Genomic DNA, 18,625 nt, shown 5'->3' on the forward strand with positions numbered 1-18,625 from the left:
TTATCCAGGGTTGCACTATTACATGGTCTCTTAGTATTGAGATTAACTAGTAATTATCCAGGGTTTAGCCAAAGTAGATTTCTCACCCCCAGTTCCGTTCTCTTGGTCAGCAAGTGACTTAAACATTAGAAATACATTCATTTATTTCTACCCTTGATATCAAATCGAATGACGAGCAACCAAACCAAGAAAACAATTTTGTTCTCCGTACCGTAGTTTAAATTATATTAGACTATTACTCCAAAAAAAAAAAAAATGTACTATATGTAATTCGACACTCGTTATGTATGACAAGTACAATCAATTGATATGGAAAAAAAAAATAAAAAAAAAAAATTGATAGGAGCCCTCTGGTTGAACAAGAAACTAAGGAACAAAAATGAATATGGAAAGCTAATCTAGAGATTCCGATACACATAAGAGGGACTTGCCTAGCTCCCTTGCAAGTTACAATCCGGTCAGAAGAGACACCCAGAAACAACGTTAGGCCCAAAGCAGTGTCACCACGAAAAACAAAACGAGGGCTAGTCCAAAGCAAATTCCAACAATCGCCGCGAAAGCCTGGAGTATGAAATGAAATGTGATCGATAATTGTAACCAGAACGTATAAAGGAATTTCGAAAATTCATATTACCTTGCCCTGAGACTTAAAATGGAACTTGACCGTGAACCATGACAGTCCCTTGTCCACAAAAGGAGCAAGAGCAAGGGCCCTGCATAAAAAGTTATCCTGGAATCAAATGTCCCTTGACGCACGGCTTATATACAAAGCACAAGCTCACACTCGGAACATTCATACATTCTTCGAAACAACAAAATTATCAAAGCACAAGAGTCATATGATTTGCTATATTCTCTCACAAAATCGAAACTGGAATTCAAAGCCAAGGTTGACAAAAACTGGTATCAACCTCTTAGGTGCCTGTGGCTGTGGGTGACAGTTATCAAAATTACTTTTAAGTTGTTTTTAGGTCTTGGCAACTCAAAAATCATAAAACCATGACAACGTTCTGAAAAGATAAGGAAATTTAAGAAATGGATAACTGGAATTTGGATCTAGCAACTCACCCTCCAGCTCGTACAAGCTTTGTAACCTGGCTTCCAGCCCACACCATGGCCATTACTTTAAGGAATCTGCAAATCAATATAATGTTAATGTGATCACTATGTTTGACGATAGTGCATAGCCAGGTGAAAAAAAATTCTGAAATTCAGTGATATTCATAAGAACAATTACCTCTTAACAGCTGCGAGGTAACCCATCCTCCCCGGTGCTGGAGCAACATAGAACCTAATGGAGAAAGGAAGGAGTTCAGAGTTACAATTATTATACCAAATTTACATGAGCAACTGCACAAGCAATACAGTAATAACAACAAAATTTTACGGTACTTTCTTACTCCACTTACCATACCAAGAGAAACGTCGTAAGATAGTAAGCAGTATTCAATAGCCCATATGACAAAAACCCAGAAATTCCGTATCTCCTCAATTTCTTCAAAGTCCTGGGAAGTTGAACAAACAGGAACAAAAGCATCGGCTCAAGGAAGGCAAAAAGAAAACGCAAATAGCAAGGCTAAGCTGATTGAAAGGTAGAAATTTGAACTTATTCACAAGCAGAAATTTGATTTAAATAAAGAAAAGGAATACAATATACAAAAACAAAACATATATAATAACCAAATACTCCATGTGGATTCAAGCATCTATGAATTAATTAAAGGTATCGTTTGTCAAGTAAGACACTCAAACAAAATTTTATATTTCTTGGGTCACCAACAGGTATTTCAGAAACGATCGATTTTCCCAACAGAATGTTAACAACTTAATATCAACTCGAATCTTTTAGAAAATCTCATTCCAGGCCATGAGAAAAGTCTACTAAAAACCAATATCAACACCATACACGAGACAGATCTGCACCATATTGCTTGAAATATCAAGCTTGTAGCCACTATATCTATTGTGAATGCCCATTAAAGATTGTATAACCCTAGACCACAGCGTAAAACTTGTACATCACAGGGTATCATCCTCTTGACCGTCTAGTGGAAAGTTGCCTATATATAATTCACCTAGAACTTGGAATAATTATGGTTGACACCATAAATAAATGACTTGAATGACAGAGAAGCAACAATTTTCATTCCTTGTGTCAAAGAAATTTTGACAACAAGCTACAAATCTTGATTCTTGTTAAAAGAATAAAACACAAGGGCTACTTATCTTAGGAAGATTTTTGTTTTCTTGTTCTCTTTTTTTTTGGGTGCCAAATCGCCAATGAACAGGCATACACTACAAAATGCAGGTGAGACTGTTCACCATCCCAAATCCTATCTCAAACTATTTTCCTACTTCAGACCTTGAAAGCCTTGTTCTTAAGGAAAAAAATCATGAAAGAGGCATAACAAACTAAGTTACTAACATGTCATTGGCTAGCTCAAGACAGAAGTTACCTCCTCAAGGATCTAGCTTTAGTATCCCTTATTTGTCATGAGATTACCTTTACCTTTGTCGAGATATCCAGCATACAAAAACATTTCTGGGCCATCCAAGGGTGACTTCCTTAAAATTCACTCAACTATAGATCTTATATTATTTTGCAAGCGACCGCAAAGGTAACCGCCACTCATTTTCTAGTTGTATAACACAGACATTATAACTTATATGACTACCTTTTGAAATTAGCTCTCATCTGTAACTAATCTCCTAACAGGTCAATTATACATCTATTGTACGATGAATATGGAGTTCAAATACTGACTCGCCCTCATCACGTCACTAACAACAATCAGTAGCCTTTAGTATGAACCAAAAACATTGTAAGGCAAATAGAAAGTACTCGTTGGATGTGAAAGGTACTCCTTGTCCACTATCAATCTTTCCAACTGAACCTAAAAAACATTGAAATAAGTTCCTATTAACGCATACAAGGTCAAAATAAATAAAAGCATCCCAATAAAAATTTAATATATTTTATACTCATCCATACAGTTTGGAATATTATATACCTTCAGATTCAGCAGAGAAGCTTTCAGCACCCGACAAACCATAATCCTGCTCACACACCAAAGACACAACAGAGACACCTTCGTATCAGAAAAGTTAAATTGAACCGAAACTGAACAAGAAAAGACTCATGCCCCTAAGTATAAACTCTTTCGCACATATTTTACATAGACCAACTAATACCAGAACTGTATGAAATATATAGGTCGTAATTATTTAGATTCACAGCACCCATATATATTAATCAACAGTAAACTTAAGGGGATAGCTTAGACATAAATAAAAGTGCCACATTTTTCTGGGACTTCTGGGTGATTAGTGTTACATACTTGAGTTTCGCTTATATTACAACATTTTGTCTTTCAGTGCAGTATACGAAAGCAGTAAGCACAGTGCACCTAGTAATGGTAGTTTCACAACATCACTTATCCAAACTAAACAAATAAAAGAGCCATAAAAGGTTAAAAAAAAAAAAAAAAAAATCACATCTGATGTAACTCTCATCCGATCATTTAGCTTGTAATATCAGTAATAAATGAATTCTTATAAATCAGTCAATTTACATCGGTAACAATGTGAATCGAAGGAGAATTGTTTGATTTTGCCACTCTTGTAAGCACAAGTAGGTCTTACATTGGCTACTAAGTTGACGATTCTCAAATAACGTTTATGGGGTATTGTAAGTCATAATGTATTCTTTATAAGCTATGTTTTTCCTTAACCGTTGAATTTAATTAGCTCCAAAATAAAATAAATTTCTATGACATTCAAAACCTTTATTCTTCCAAGTTCCATCCTCCTTCCTCCAGTCCATATTTAACACATGAAAATGCAACAGACAGACACTAATACTGGGTCAATCCCAATTTTAATATTTTTCATCAAAAGGCAATATAAGCAGAGTCCGATTCGATTCGAAATTAAAGGGGAACAATTGACTTGACATAAGACAATGTTGTTGATGAAAGAAAAACCCCAAAATACACTGACATTGTTGTTGCCATTGGCTGACGAGAAATGTCGAAACCGGTTCTTCTGATTCAGAGAAATTTGGGTGAGCTTAGGCGATGAAATTGGAACCCAGGAATTTCTCAAGTACGCAAACTCATTGCAGCCCTAAATCACAAATCAAGAAAGATAAGAGTGCTGCATAGCAGCGACGGTAATAGACTAAATAAAATGAATAATTAAGTAATTAATTAGTAAAAATGCAGAGATTTGTTACCGTGTTATGCAATTGCAGAAGGGGAATGGAGAGAGTTGTGAGCGCCAAGGAAGGAGGCATGATGGGGAGAGAGAGAGAGATTGGAGACGCAGACAGCTTTTGAGCGCGCCAACATAAAGAAGTGGTCGTATTTCTCGAACCTCGTCCATATTCTTATGGTCAGAAATTATTATAAATTTTTTTATTTAAAATTAAATATAAACAGTATTTGACGAAAATTAATTATATGATACATGATAAACAGATATAATTGAAAGATCTTTAGATCCTCATTCATATTTCTCTACTTAAGGCATGGGGATATTTTTTTTGTTTCAAATATTTGTCGATTTGCACTCTAAACTTGTACAGAGCTTGTTACTTCCTTCTGAACTTTAATTTTGGTCGATTAGCCCTGAACTTTTATGATTAGTCAATTTTACACCTGAACGTTAACTTTAGCTAATTATCATCTGAACTTTTATAAATAGCCAATTTTCCTTTGACGCTAGATTTTAAAAAAATTTCTATTTTAATCACGTAAACAACATATTACAACTGTATGGAGAAAAAAGAAAGAAAACTAACGAAAAGTTCAAAAATTTTTTATGAAAAATGACAATTAAAGGTGTAGTGAAGGTAAAAATGTGATTTTTCGTTAAAAATGAACGATACCGAAAGTGTTTCGTTAAAACTCTAAAAAAAGAACGGAAAAGTGGAGGGATGGAAAATTTAAAATCCAACACTAGGGGAAGTTGACTATTTATAAAATTTTAGGGGTAATTAGCTGAAGTTAACGTTCAGGTGGAAAATTGGTTAATGATAAAAGTTTAGGAGTAATCGGCTATTAAAGTATGAATACCTTTTTTCTGTGTTTGGATTTGTTTTGGTTTTTGCGAAATTAGTTTAATATTTTATAAATTTGTCAATTTTTTAAATTATATTCTGGCTGTACATTGATCATTCTATATACATACATATATATTATCAATTTACTCAATTAGACGGATGATTTTTTTTTTTTTTAAGTACGATATTCATTAAAGTAGAATATAAAACGTAAAATTGCTAAGAATTTGATGCATAAAATGAATCTCAATACAAACATTGTCGGATATTTCAATTTGGATGAAGAAAAAAGATCATCCGCACCAAAACTAATACTACGAAGTACTATCATCAAGCAGGAGGTCAATGATTACGTGGTTACTCAAACCAAATTACAAAATTGTCACTAAATAAGCTCAGTCAAACGAGCCAATCGATGGGCTACCTTATTCGTTGCATGTCCACTAAAACTCATCTTCCTCTGTGAAAATGTCTGCAATCACATTCCCAAATTGTGAGGCATTCAACTCGCCCTATCTTTGCAGTGCAGCGATAACCATAAAATCGACAGGAAACAAACAAACAAACAAAAATGTTGTGAAAATAAAATAAAATATTTGAGAGTGAGAGTGATGGGCTCAGCTGTTTATGAGATATGTTTTATGTTTTTTCTTTTATTATTGTGTCTTTATTTATTATAATTATAAATAGGGTTTACTTGATCTCCAACTCCAAGTAATACAAGTCATTATTTTTAAGTTTACACAATCATAGTCTTAGAATAATTTTATTCGCAGCACTCGCTCTTAAGTGTGTACAACTTAATAAGTAGTTGCATCAGGTTTTCATGATAATGTAAGAGTAATTAAGGAAGTTATCTTGCTCGATAAAGGTAATGCATTTGCGAGTCTTTGGTAGGAATCCATATAAGGGTATGATTGAGTTGAGAATTTGTTTTTCTTTTCATTCAGGTGGTCGTTCTGTTTTTTCTTGACAATGTCGTCCAAAATTGCATTTGTCCTCATCGTCAGCCAAAAAGCACTCATTCTTGCATTATCCTCCAAAGGTGATCACATAGTCTCTCAATGTTGATGTGAAGAACCACTAGAGGAATGATGCTCAAAATTTGAATTTGAAGTTTATGAAGATATCATAGTCAATACTACAAAAAGCACAACAATAATTTGAATAAGGACACCAGCGATGAAAAGAAGAAGGTACTAAAAATAAGATATGACATTTTCAACAAAGATGGAGGCAACGATCAATAAACTCATTGCAATGGACAAAATTGTTTTATTTCATTTAGTCCATCACATTTTTGTCATTATAAACTTATTTATGGAGCTCTCTATAAATGTCTTTGCTGTGTTTGTAATAAAGAATGATGTCACTAGTTAAAAAATAAAGCGAAACTATGATTGGTTGAAATTCACGTTGAAATACAAAAGGTAAGAAAATTCTATTCATGATACTCAAAAAATGTTAAATTTTATCTTGATGCATTTGATCTGAAAACAAACAATACAAGAGTTAGGCTTGGTAAATATAAATGTGAAAAATAAAATATAACTTTGTATGTTGCGCATAAGTCGCAGTAATTAAAAAAAAAAAAAAAAAAAAAAAAAGAAGAAGCCTTCGTATCTGTATAAACACTTGCATGACAACTATATAGCTTCACAAAAACCCTCCATGTGAAATCTCTCTGCGCCTCTCTTTAGTTGCACTGAAATCTTGACCGAGTTATTGAGAGGATGCTATTACTTAAAAAATAAAAAATAAAATCTGATAATTCAATTTCAAAGTACGTAAAAATGAAGAATGGGTGATCTTAGGCACTTGACTAACCAGATTCAAAACGTTACTTGAGTTACCTTAACTTTTCCTCCAGATCAATTCTTTTGTCTTTTGTTTTTTTTTTTTTTTTTTGGGACAATGGAGAATTTTATTACAACAAAACATAACTTACAACAAAAGGCCTAACACACATTTTAATTACAACAAAAAAAGGCCTAAACAAAGACAAAACAGAAAAAAGGCCCCATAACAGTAAGGTCTAGAAACCAAATAGCTTATGTCAGAAGATTCCATAGCCATCGCCACCCTCTGAAACAGGTCCTTCAGCCGTTTTTCATTCTCAATCCCATAGCGCCTCTACAGATACCACATCCAATCCCGAAATTGCTCAACAACAAAAAAACCTTGTTTTCTTTTGTTTTGCATCCTATTTTTTTGTAGTAAGAGCTTAATATTTTTTAGTTTCCTCTAATATCCTATGTAGAAGTGCCATGAAAAAAATTGTATGTCTTACGTGATACTATTATCTAAAAGACTCTAAAAAATTGATAATAATTTAAATACAACGCCAACTCTTTGTCTCATCTTTTATAGACATTTGACGAGAAATAAAAATTTAATTAATATTTAATTTCAATGCCGAACATTAAATGTGTGACTGTTTTGTTTGGTAAATCGTACACAAATGTTATGGTTTTGCCACTTCGAATTGGAAATGGGCATTTTATGAAATATTACTTCATGAAATCTCCATTTATTCAAAGCAGTCTTGTTTTTTATTCATTCAATTGCACGAAGAATTAACAGACAAATTAGACATATCGTTAAAAATTATTTGTACTTCAAAAATCTTATACGTGGATTTTTCTTTTTAATTATAAAAAGTTTAAAGTATGAAATGAAATTTTCTGAAATGCTAATAACAATTTCTAAAAAAATATATTTCTAAACTAAGAGTATGGAAAGTGGAAGACCAAAAATGTATAAGATAGTACCAAACAACATAATTAGACATTCTGTCATTTAAATTCCATCAAATATACAAAATTTTATGAAAATTTAAATTTCGTCAGTTTAGAATTTCTAGTAATTTATAATTTGTTCGTTCAAACAATAAATATTATTGGGTCGTTTAAGTGCGTTTAAAAAAATATTTTTAGATTCCAAAAACACTTAAATGTGCTTCTTAGAATAAGCACCAGCTGTGCTTTTTTTTAAGAAACATTTTAAGTATCATACTATGATTCACTTACGTTTTTACTAAAAATTAATTACAAAAATACTTTCACAAACAAATAATGCTTTAAGGAATTATAAAAACACTTCTAAACGAACGAGAATTCCATTTTCTTCACAAACGGTCCCAAGAATATCATTGGGCCCCTTATAATAACAGCCCAATTTAGAAAAGCCGAGCTCCAGACGGGAAGGCTTTGTTATGAAAAGCCGAGTGGTTGGCGCGCGAACCAAAATATTCTATCCGGTGCGAAACAAACATATAGATGAATCGGAATCATCTAGCAGTGAAAGGGAAAGTTCATACGAAGGTTAGTTACTTTCTTGCTTATTCTGATTCTCTCTGGGTTTTCTTTTCTCGTGCAACATCCATGATTAATTTTTGTTGTTGAAAGTTGAAGATTTAAGGTGATGCTGTACACGCATCGGATTCTCGCCCCTCTTGTTTTCTCCCCTTCTCTCCTCCTCTCACACATACATTGCTTTCTGTCTTATTGTTTTTGTAAAAAAAAAAAATAATATAAGATATTAATATGGTTTAACCATTGCTTTCTGTCTTATTGTTTTTGTAAAAAAAAAAAATTAATATAAGATATTAATATGGTTTAACCGTAACAGTTTAAGTAGGAGGAGAGGGAAGGGGAGAGAGATTAGTATGGGAAAAAAATCCTCCTCCTGCATAGATGTGGTGTGGATAAGTTCCATAACCACAAAGCAAAAAGTTTGACCAACAAATTTCAACCACAACTTGGTGTTATTTGTGAGATTGTTTAATGTAATTTCAGTAACCTACTGAAATACTAGCTGTTATAGCACTGAACTTGTACTTTAGGGATGATGGAATTATTAAAGTTATTCAATTTGATGTTATTGAGCTGATGTTACGCATGCAAGGTTCCGATTCTTGAAAAAGAGTTACGGAATGGGAACCACAAGAAAGTGCGTCAAAATGTCTGTCCCCCTCATCTTGAACCATATATATTGTAGGTCTTATTCCACATTATATTTCAAACGATCCAACAGTTTTCTACCAACAATTACACAAATCAAATCAGAAACCATATGACCGTTTGGATTAAATGGTAGACATTTAGTGTTTCTTTGCCCAAAGGACAAACTTTCAGGGATTAATATAATTGCTTCTTTAGATTGAGAAAGATTACAGTCAGTTCTCTTCTTGTTTTCTTATGATGAGTACCTCATTGCTTGTTATTTCTTGACTACTCCTCCAATATTTTGCAGTGTGCTTCTTCTGCCTCTTGTCTCGTACTCTGTCTGTGTGTCATGCTTGCGGGCGGGCGTGCGTTATTGAGGAGTTAAGTTAAAGAAAATTATGTAGGCTAACTATGGTATACCCAGTTTAAGATAGTTTGCAGGTGTTATATTAGTTTTAACTAATTTTTTTTCTTACACGTGCAATTTTCTTGCGTTCAGTAAATAACTCTTAGGGTAGTTTATATATCAGAAGTGGTAGCATGCCAGGATAATCCCAACAGAATAATAAGTCAAATGCATCCTGTGAGATGAACATATCATCAAGATTCATCAAAAAATATTTTGGCTTCATCAGGGATTGTACTTTGTGATGATACTGTGGATGATGATACGAGGGACATGTAGTATGAGTTGGAGGCAGGTTTCCTCGATAAATGAACACATACGTGAATGCAGTCAAAGCGTGTGTCACTTGTGGCATCTATGATGGATGAGACCGGAGGTGCCATCTTGGTGGAGGATAAGCCAAGAGGTGATCGAGATTCTTAGGGTCCTTCCTGGAGTTGAAGAGAAGATGAGCATACTTGTTATCTTCCAAAGTTTACGCAAGAATAACATAGCGTTATTCATGGCCTTTAATGATCCTGATGCTCAGATTGATTGGCTTAAGAAATTTATGGAGCGAATGCCTCCAGTCATTCGTCTCCCATTCTCTGTACCTGTTGAATCTAGTAAAGCATCACTTGTGTTTCTTAAGAGTTGTATTAATTACGATGATAATTCTTTAGGCGTTTTTGTTGTCAAACTCACATTGATGATGCAGTCGGCTGTGTTATGACTCATGAGTCTGTTTTCTGATTCGCTTTTCTAAGAAAAACCAAAGAAAAACTGTACTGTGTTCCATCTCTTGAGAGTGCCTTATAAATTATAAATTATTAAAGTTCTTACAGTTATGCCATCCATTTTAAATGATTGTGTCATGGTGAATACTGTGATGATACTGATGGTGAATTTTTGCTTTAGCCTTTAGATTCGACTTGTATGTAGTCTTGTTGGTATATCTGAAGTTGGTGACTTCACCGGCATGATGGGTAACTGCTAAGGTGGCTAGTATGCTGTTGCCTACACTTAGAATAGTCTCTTGATTATGCATTTGTATGGAAGCTAATGTTTTGTTTGTTTAAATTTCAGAAAGATATGCCTAGAACAAGCGAAGCTACTTTATCCAATCCCAGGGCTCCATATGATGAGGATGTGGCTAAGGTTTTACAGGCCATCAAGCAAATGGCTGACCCTGCGCTTGAGGGCACATCCGGAGTAGATCGGAGGCTGAAATTTTTGAAGGTTTTCATTAGTCTGTCGCCCCCGCAGTATGCAGGAAATCCTGATGAACCGTTAGAAGGGGTGGAGTGGCTTGCAAGGATAAAGCAATGTTTTGATGTAAGTGATGTCCCCGATGACCTGAAAGTGGGGTTTGCCACATACTGTCTTACTGGAGCGGCTCACCACTGGTGGGAATATGTTAAAAGGATACGTGATGTTAAATCCATCACTTGGGGAGAATTAGAGGAGCTGTTTTTGAATATATATTTTCCTCAAACTATAAGCGCTGCTAAACGCGAAGAATTTCTAGGGTTGAGCCAAGGAAACATGACCGTTGCTCAGTATGCATCTAAGTTCCTTGAGCTAGCATGGTATGCACGAACTAATCTTGTGAGGTCAGATGAACTTGCAGCATCGGAGTTTCTAAGTGGACTGAGGCCTTCCATAAGACCAAGGGTAGCTCTATTCAATACCTATGATGGAATGGTTGCAGCAGCGTTGAGAGTGGAACAATCTTTGGAGGACAGCGAGGAAGAGCCGTTTGAGGAAGCTTCTGGTGTAGGGGGAAAAAGGCCAAGAAACCAGTACATTTGCCACCACTGCGGCGAGCCTGGTCATATTCGGCCTAATTGCCCGGAATTAAACTCGCGTGCTTTTTGAAAGGTTTATCAAAATCTCATCCTAATGATGGAAGGCAAAAATGGTTTCAATTCCAAGTCATTCGTGTGGGGATAATAGTTTGTAAGACTATGCCTGGCTTTTGTTTTGGTATGTATCTGTCTGTGACTTTTGTTCCCTTGGACCTTCGTGCATGGAGAATCTATTTTGTAGAGGTTATAAGTGTTACTTGCTAGGTGCTAATCAATGGAATCCCAATTATATATCTAGGGTTTAAGATTCAGGACACTCGTTTTGTAGGTTGCATTTTGTAATTATTTTATCGATTCAGACCGTTTATATTTTTGTACATCATTCATAGATGATCTTTACAAAAAGTTAGACCTCCATAACCAGTAAAACATTCATTTATAAGGAAGAAAATGGACGAATACGTTTCTATAAAAAAAACATTAATTTAATCAAACAATCATATAGTTTTGGATTTGTGTGATTTTGGAGACAATGATCTTTGAGGTAAGATATAAAAGATGGATAATTGGATCGTTGAAATACATTACGGATAGGCCATACAAAAACGTATGTCCCTAAATCTTAACAAATGATAAGAAATTAGTAAGGAAAACTAATGAAAATGATTTGAAAAATTTTAGTTTTAATGATAAGAATAAAATAAAGGATAAAGTGAATAGTATCAAGATTGATTTTTTAATGTAAAAATATGGTTTTTCGTTAAAGTGACAGTACCGCGAGTTTTTGTTAAAACTCTCAAATTACTATCTACTAAAACTGAGTTGGCCTCCACTGTTCATCATGTGAGAGGGGCTACTGTTCACCAGCAGTGAACGCCCCAAGCTGCCCTCCCATTCCTTCCTTGCCCGCCCTTTTCTCCCTCTCTGCGGCAGGAAAATGGCCTTCTTGCCCTTATCGACTCCTTCGATTCCAGCGTTTTAGGGCTGGTTTGGTATTGATGTGCTTTGAAAAAAAGTTGTTTCTGATGTGCTGTGAGAATAAGCAGCTGTGAAATAAAGCAGCAGAGTGTTTGGTAAATTTTTTTGTAAAAGTGTTTTTGAAAAAAAAAAAAACAGTATTATAGTGTTTGGTAAACTTTTATGTAAAACATATGTGAAAAAAAACCAGTTTTTCAAAGCTGGCTTTTGCAGCTTCTTGTTTTTGGCTTTTTTTCACTCAAAACTGTGAAAAAAAGCTGAAGCTGAATGTTTACCAAACACAAAAACAGTTCCCAGCCTTTTTTGATATTAGCTTTTTTCAGAATCACCTCAGTCTCAGCTTTGGGTATTTTATGAAATATTACTTCATAAAATATCCATTTATTCAAGGCAGATGTATTCTAATTTTTACCAAGTGTTTTTAACGAAATAAATTTAAATAAATATGCAAGTGTGGCATTAAAAATTTGAAAATAGATCCAAAGATTTGAATGACACCCCATATTTAATCTGTATATTTGATTCACATGCTCATTTTTATTTTTCACACACTCTGGTTAATTTTTTGTTATTTATCTTTTTCAATTAATTTGATCCGATAGTCAAAAATTGAAAATGGTGTGTGAGAAATAAAAATGAATGTGTGAATATTAACTCAACCTTTTAAGTTAAGTTTCATTGAAAATATATAGCTAAACTAAGAGTTAGTTAACCATTGACTTAGATTTAAACTAATTGGTAATAAGTAGAATGGTAAGCAGCCACCCCTTGAAGATAGTGAGAATTACCACCACTAAGAGTGGTGAATAAAAATACACTCTAAAATTTCTAGTAATTTGTATTTCCTCATCTAAAATGTTAGTGAATTCCCTTTTCTCCACACGGTCTCAAGAATATTCATCGGCCCCTTACCATTACAAAAAGTTTTCCCGTTTGCGCAAAACATAGAAATGTACTTCCCATGTTATTACACCCAAAGTTTTTAATTTAGCATTCTAATTGTATAATGATATGATGATATGTGGTATTGTTCGTGGTTTGAACATACTAAAAAAAATCTCTCATAACGAGAGTCTAATTTAGAATTTATTTTTCAGTGCAACCGAAATATAGAATAATACATTATATGTCATTATATAACTAGTAAAATATATATGTTAAAATATTAATAACTTAAAAAATAAAATACTCTATCACTTGTATAAGGGTGTACTTCACAATAAAAAATTTCTCGAGTTCCAGACCGCAAAGTTTTGTTATGAAAAGCCGAGCTGCTGGCGAGCGAACCAAAAAATTCCATCCGCTCCGGCGAAACAAGCAAACTGATGAATCGGGATCATCCAGCAGTGAAGGTGAAAGTTGATATGAAGGTTAGTTACTTATTGAGTCTGATTCTCTATGGGTTTCCTCGTGCAACATCCTAGATTATTTTCTGTTGTTGAGAGTCGAAGAATTTAAAGCGATAATTTCAATTAATCACAAAGCAAAAAGGTTGACCAACAAATTTCAATCACAACTTGGTGTAAGTTGATTAAAGTAATTGCAGTAACCAACTGAAATACTAGTTGTATAGCACAGAACTTGTACTTTAGGGATGATGTAGCCATTGAATTTTATGGTATCAAATTGATGTTATGCATGCAAGCTTCCGGCAACCCCAAGCTAGCGCTCCCCGCTTTGCAATGGGTGGAAATGTCTATCTTATGCAGTCTTATCCTTACTTTGTAACGAAGCTGCTTCCAAAACTCAAAGACGTTACCTTTCGGTCACAAAGAAGCAACCTTTATGTTGTGCCAAGAAAAAGTTATGGAATGCGAACTACAAGAAAGTGTGTCAAAATGTGTGTCCCCCTTGATCTGAACCATATGTATGTGAATACTTTAGTTGATGGATCTGTCAAATAAGCTTATGTGAGGGATTCCATTGTTGGTCTTACTCCACATTATATTTCAAACAAATCAACCGTTTTCTACCAACAATTACTCAAATCATAAACCATATGACCGTTCGGATTAAATGGTAGGCATCTTAGTGTTCCTTTGACCAAAGGAAAAACTCTCAGAGATTAATTAATTGGTTCTTTAGATAGAGAAAGATTACAGTCAGTTCTCTTCTTATTTTCTTATGACGAATACCTCATTGTTTGTTGTTGCTTGACTACTCCTCCAATATTTTGTGGTGTATAACGAACCTAGAAGGGTTTTTAGTGTCATCCTGGCTCTGCTTCTTCGGCCCCTTGTTTTGTACTCAAGTGTGTGTGTGTGTGTGTGTGTGTTGCTTAGGAGTTAAAGAAAGTTATGTTGGCTAAGTATAGTATATACCCAGTTTAAGATATTTTGCAAGTGTTATATTATTTTAACTAATTTTTTTCTTACACATATTGCTTGTTATAAATTGTAACACATATTGCTTGTTATAAGTTTTAACGGAGGACTTGGCACAAAACTGAAGGCAGTGGCGTCTAGGATTCATACAGCCGACCCCACCTAATGGGAAAAGGCTTTGTTGTTGTTGTTAGTAAATAATTCTTTTGGTAGTTTATATATCAAAAGAAGTAGAATGCCAGGATAATCCCAACAAAATTAGTAAGTCAAAGCCATCCTGTGAGATGGAACTTATCATCAAGATTCATAAAAAAATATTTTGGCTTCATCAGAGATTGTATTCTGATGATACTGTGGATGATGATACAAGGGACAGGTGGTATGAGTTGGAGGCAAGTTACCTCAATAAACGGAACACATGCGTAAATGCAGTCAAAGGGTGTGCCATTTGTGGCATCTAGGATGGATGAGACCAGAAAGCCAAGAGGTGATCGAGATGCTTAGGGTCCTTCCTGGAGTTGAAGAGAAGATGAGCATACTTGTTATCTTCCAAATTTTACGCAAGAATAACATAGCGGTATTCATGGCCTATAATGATCCTGATGTTCAGATTGATTGGCTTAAGAAATTACGGAGCGAATGCCTCTAGTAGTTGTTCTCCTTTTGCTGTACCTATTGAATGACGTCTTCTATAGTAATTTAGCATCGCTTGTGTTTCTTAAGAGTTGCATTAATTATGATGATAATTCTTAGGTGTTTCTGTTGTCAAACTCAGATTGATGATGCAGCTGCAGTGTTGCTTGGGTCTGTTTTCTGATTCTCTTTTATAAGAAAAAGTATACTATGTTCCACCTCTTGAGAGTGCCTTATAATTACAAATTATTAATATTCTTACAGCTGTGCCGTCCATTAGAAATGATTGTGTCATGGTGAATACTGTGATGATACTGATGATGTACTTGTTTGGTATTTTTGAAGTTGGTAGACTTCGGCAGCGTGAGGGGTAATTTCTAAGGTGGCTAGTATGCTGTTGGCTACACTGGGAACAGTCTCTTGATTATGCATTTATATGGAAGCTAATGTTTTGTTTGTTTAAATTTCAGAAAGATATGCCTAGAACAGGTGAAGCCACTTCATCCAATCCCAGGGTTTCACATGATGAGGAAGTGGCTAGGGTTCTTCAAGCCATGAAGAAAATGGCTGACCTTGCGCTTGAAGGTACATCCGAAGTAAATCGGAGGCTGAAATTTTTGAAGGTTTTCATTAGTCTGTCACCCCCGCAGTATGCAGGAAATCCTGATGAACTGTTAGAAGGGGTGGAGTGGCTCAAAAGGATAAAGCAATGTTTTGATGTAAGTGATGTCCCCGAAGACTTAAAAGTTGGGTTTGCCACATACTGTCTTACTGGACCGGCGCACTGCTGGTGGGAATTTGTGAAAAGGAGACGTGATGTTAAATCCATCACTTGGGCAGAATTTGAGGAGCTGTTTTTGAATAACTATTTTCCTGAGACTACTAGGGCGGCTAAATACGACGAATTTCTAAGGTTAACCCAACAAAACATGACTATTGCTCAATTGTCATCTAAGTTACTTGGGCTATCATGGTATGCACAACCTAATCTTTTGAGTTCAGATAAATATAAAGCATGGAAGTTTCTAAGGGCACTGAGGCCTTCCATAAGAACTAGGGTAGCTCAATTCAGTACTTATGATGACATTGTCGAAGCGGCGTTGAGAGTGGAACAGTCTTTTGAGGACAGCGAGGAAGAGTCGTTTGAGGAAGCTTCTGGTGTAGGGGAAAAAAGGCCAAGAAAGCAGTACATTTGCCATCACTGCGGCGAGCCTGGTCATATTCGGCCTAAGTGCCCGGAATTAAACTCGCGTGCTTTTTGAAAGTTTTATCAAAGTCTCATCCTAACGATGGTGTATGGATAATAGTTTGTAGACTTTCGATATGGCTGGCTTTTGTATTGGTATGTATCTGTCCGTCTGACTTTTCTTCCTTTGACCTTTGTGAATAGAGAATCTGTTTTGTAGAGGTTAAAATGACGTTAGTTGCTAATCAATGGAATCCCAATTATATATATATATATATATATACTAGCCTTCGTGCATGCGCGTTTATATATATTCTAACCTTCATGCACTCGCGTTTATATATATACTGGCATTCATGCACGCGCGTCACTAATCAATGGAATCCCAATTATATATATACTAGCCTTCATGCACACGTGTTTATATATATACTAGCCTTCATGCACGCGCTCACGCGAGTGTAGAAGGTATTTTTTGAATCACAACGTGCTAAGCGCAAATTATACATTTTAAATGTATCTGTATACCTAAATTGACAAAAGAAAAGTCAAATATTTGAAGTAAATGAATAATCTTAGATCATGCTAGAAGAAACCCCTCATAAACCAATTAAAGCAGCTGAATTCATATAATAAAATCGGTCTTTATAGAATTTACATTAAGAATAGAGAAAATAATATTTAATAAACAAAGGATTGAATCACATTATTGCTAGCCCATTGTGAGGCTAAGCCCACATCCTCTCTCTTAGTATAAATACTATCGTTTGTTAAAAAAAAAAAAAATCATTTAACAACTAATTTAATCACATTATTATCCGAGTGCGAAAGACTTTTTTTATAACCAGCATTTCATAAACAACTGATTTAATCACATTATTGCTAACCCATTGTGAGGCTAAGCTCACCCCCTCTCTTAGTGCAGATAATATCGTTGTTAAAAAAAAAAACAATCATTTGACAACTAATTTAATCACAATATTATCTGCGTGTGAAAGACCTTTTTTATAACCGACATTACACGCATCTTAAGATGTTTTGAACGTGTTTAAAAATAGAGAAAATAATTGTAGACATCGAAATTTCAGTAAAACAAATGTTCACCAATGCATTAAAGTTTTGACGTGTCAAGGCATACATGGCATACGCCACGTGTTGTACAAATTGTACACATGGCGTGTGACTCAACAAAATAGGAAGAAATACCCTTGAAGGATTAAACAAGTTTTTCTTCTCATTTTGGGCAATGACAAGGCAAGTACATTTCAATCCATTACGGTTCAAAGCAAGTTTTTCTCATTTTGGGCAATGACAAGGCAAGCACACTTCAATTCATTACGGATCAAAGCAAGTTCTTCTCATTTTGGGCAATGACAAAGCATACACATTTCAAGTTTAAAATGGTGTTAAGTGGGAAATTAGGCCATAAGTTAAACCACTTCAAGTTTAAAATGGTATTAAGTGGGAAATTAGGCCATAAGTTACACCACTTCAATTTCAATATTGCATTAAGTGGGAAATTAGGCCATAAGTTAGACCACTTCAAGTTTAAAATGGTATTAAGTGGGAAATTAGGCCATAAGTTACACCACTTCAATTTCAATATTACATTAAGTGGGAAAATTAGGCAATGGTGCTTGAAAAGGAAAAAAATATTTTGTGGTGGTGATTCATTCTCAAAGCTTATAAATAGGCTTCTCCATCAAGGTATCAAGCATCAAGGAATTCACAAATACATTTCTCTACTCCAAAATTAGAAGAGAATTCCCCAAATCCTTGAAGCTTTGAAACTCCAAAGCTTCCAACCATCCAAATTCCCAAGAATTCCGAAGGATCAAGAAAGCTCTCTTCGTTCTTCGTTAAATCCTCTTTCAAGATCAAGCCCCGACGGCCCTTAAAGAAAGTGTTCATCCGTTCATCCTAAGCATAAGTCCCCAACGGCCCTTTGGATCAACAACCTCAACAAATCCACACATCCAATCGTTCTTCAAGATTAAGCCCAAAAGCCCTTGAAGATCCGCTCATCCATCAACCTTCAAGATCAAGCCCAAAAGCCCTTGAAGAAATCCACACAACCATTATTCAAGATCAAGCCCCGACGACCCTTGAAGAAAGTGTTCATCGTTCATCCTAAGATCAAGCCCCAACGGCCCCTTGGATCAACAACACAAACAAATCCACACATCCAATCGTTCTTCAAGACTAAGCCCAAAAGCCCTTGAAGATCTGCTCATCCATCAACCTTCAAGATCAAGCCCAAAAGCCCTTGAAGAAATCCATACACCCATTCTTCAAGATCAAG

General features: G+C 35.0%; 3 protein-coding genes across 5 annotated transcripts; 2 read left to right on the plus strand and 1 right to left on the minus strand.

Moving 5' to 3' along the window:
• Window positions 1-241: 241 nt before the first annotated feature.
• On the minus strand, window positions 242-4,369 carry LOC137748820 (Gag-Pol polyprotein/retrotransposon). Its single transcript, XM_068489010.2, has 9 exons — window positions 4,235-4,369; window positions 4,000-4,125; window positions 3,012-3,057; window positions 2,843-2,894; window positions 1,410-1,505; window positions 1,238-1,291; window positions 1,069-1,134; window positions 635-713; window positions 242-561 (listed from the first exon to the last, which is right to left on the minus strand). The coding sequence occupies exons 1-9, from the start codon at window positions 4,292-4,294 to the stop codon at window positions 484-486; spliced, it is 657 nt and encodes a 218-aa protein (XP_068345111.1). The 5' UTR covers window positions 4,295-4,369; the 3' UTR covers window positions 242-483.
• Window positions 4,370-8,243: 3,874 nt separating this feature from the next.
• On the plus strand, window positions 8,244-11,444 carry LOC137749055 (uncharacterized). 2 transcript variants are annotated; one of them, XM_068489239.2, is made up of 2 exons: window positions 8,244-8,385; window positions 10,481-11,444. In XM_068489239.2, exons 1-2 carry the CDS (start codon window positions 8,341-8,343, stop codon window positions 11,270-11,272), a joined length of 837 nt encoding a protein of 278 aa, XP_068345340.1. In that variant the 5' UTR covers window positions 8,244-8,340; the 3' UTR covers window positions 11,273-11,444. The 2 variants fall into 2 exon arrangements, with proteins under 2 accessions (XP_068345340.1, XP_088537772.1); XM_088681646.1 differs by lacking the exon at window positions 8,244-8,385 and adding an exon at window positions 9,302-9,389.
• A 1,948-nt stretch (window positions 11,445-13,392) lies between these two features.
• LOC137748908 (uncharacterized) lies at window positions 13,393-16,552 on the plus strand. Of its 2 annotated transcripts, XM_088681650.1 has the most exons (3): window positions 13,422-13,550; window positions 15,483-15,519; window positions 15,608-16,552. In XM_088681650.1, the coding sequence occupies exon 3, from the start codon at window positions 15,614-15,616 to the stop codon at window positions 16,397-16,399; it is 786 nt and encodes a 261-aa protein (XP_088537776.1). In that variant the 5' UTR covers window positions 13,422-13,550; window positions 15,483-15,519; window positions 15,608-15,613; the 3' UTR covers window positions 16,400-16,552. The 2 variants fall into 2 exon arrangements, with proteins under 2 accessions (XP_068345201.1, XP_088537776.1); XM_068489100.2 differs by lacking the exon at window positions 15,483-15,519 and having other exon boundaries at window positions 13,393-13,550.
• The last annotated feature ends 2,073 nt before the right edge of the window (window positions 16,553-18,625 follow it).

This window comes from Pyrus communis, chromosome 2 (genome assembly GCF_041283825.1).
Source record: "Pyrus communis isolate YQ-2024b chromosome 2, ASM4128382v1, whole genome shotgun sequence".
NCBI lineage: Eukaryota > Viridiplantae > Streptophyta > Magnoliopsida > Rosales > Rosaceae > Pyrus > Pyrus communis.

Coding starts and splice junctions, on each gene's coding strand:
- LOC137748820 (XM_068489010.2), bottom strand. CDS start 4,294: ATGCCTCCTTCCTTGGCGCTCACAACTCTCTCCATTCCCCTTCTGCAA. Junction 2,895..3,011: donor CTTCTCTGCTGAATCTGAAG/GTATATAATATT, acceptor AATGTTTTTTAG/GTTCAGTTGGAAAGATTGAT. Junction 1,292..1,409: donor ACGACGTTTCTCTTGGTATG/GTAAGTGGAGTA, acceptor TTTCTCCATTAG/GTTCTATGTTGCTCCAGCAC.
- LOC137749055 (XM_068489239.2), top strand. CDS start 8,341: ATGAATCGGAATCATCTAGCAGTGAAAGGGAAAGTTCATACGAAG. Junction 8,386..10,480: donor AAGGGAAAGTTCATACGAAG/GTTAGTTACTTT, acceptor TTTAAATTTCAG/AAAGATATGCCTAGAACAAG.
- LOC137748908 (XM_068489100.2), top strand. CDS start 13,506: ATGAATCGGGATCATCCAGCAGTGAAGGTGAAAGTTGATATGAAG. Junction 13,551..15,607: donor AGGTGAAAGTTGATATGAAG/GTTAGTTACTTA, acceptor TTTAAATTTCAG/AAAGATATGCCTAGAACAGG.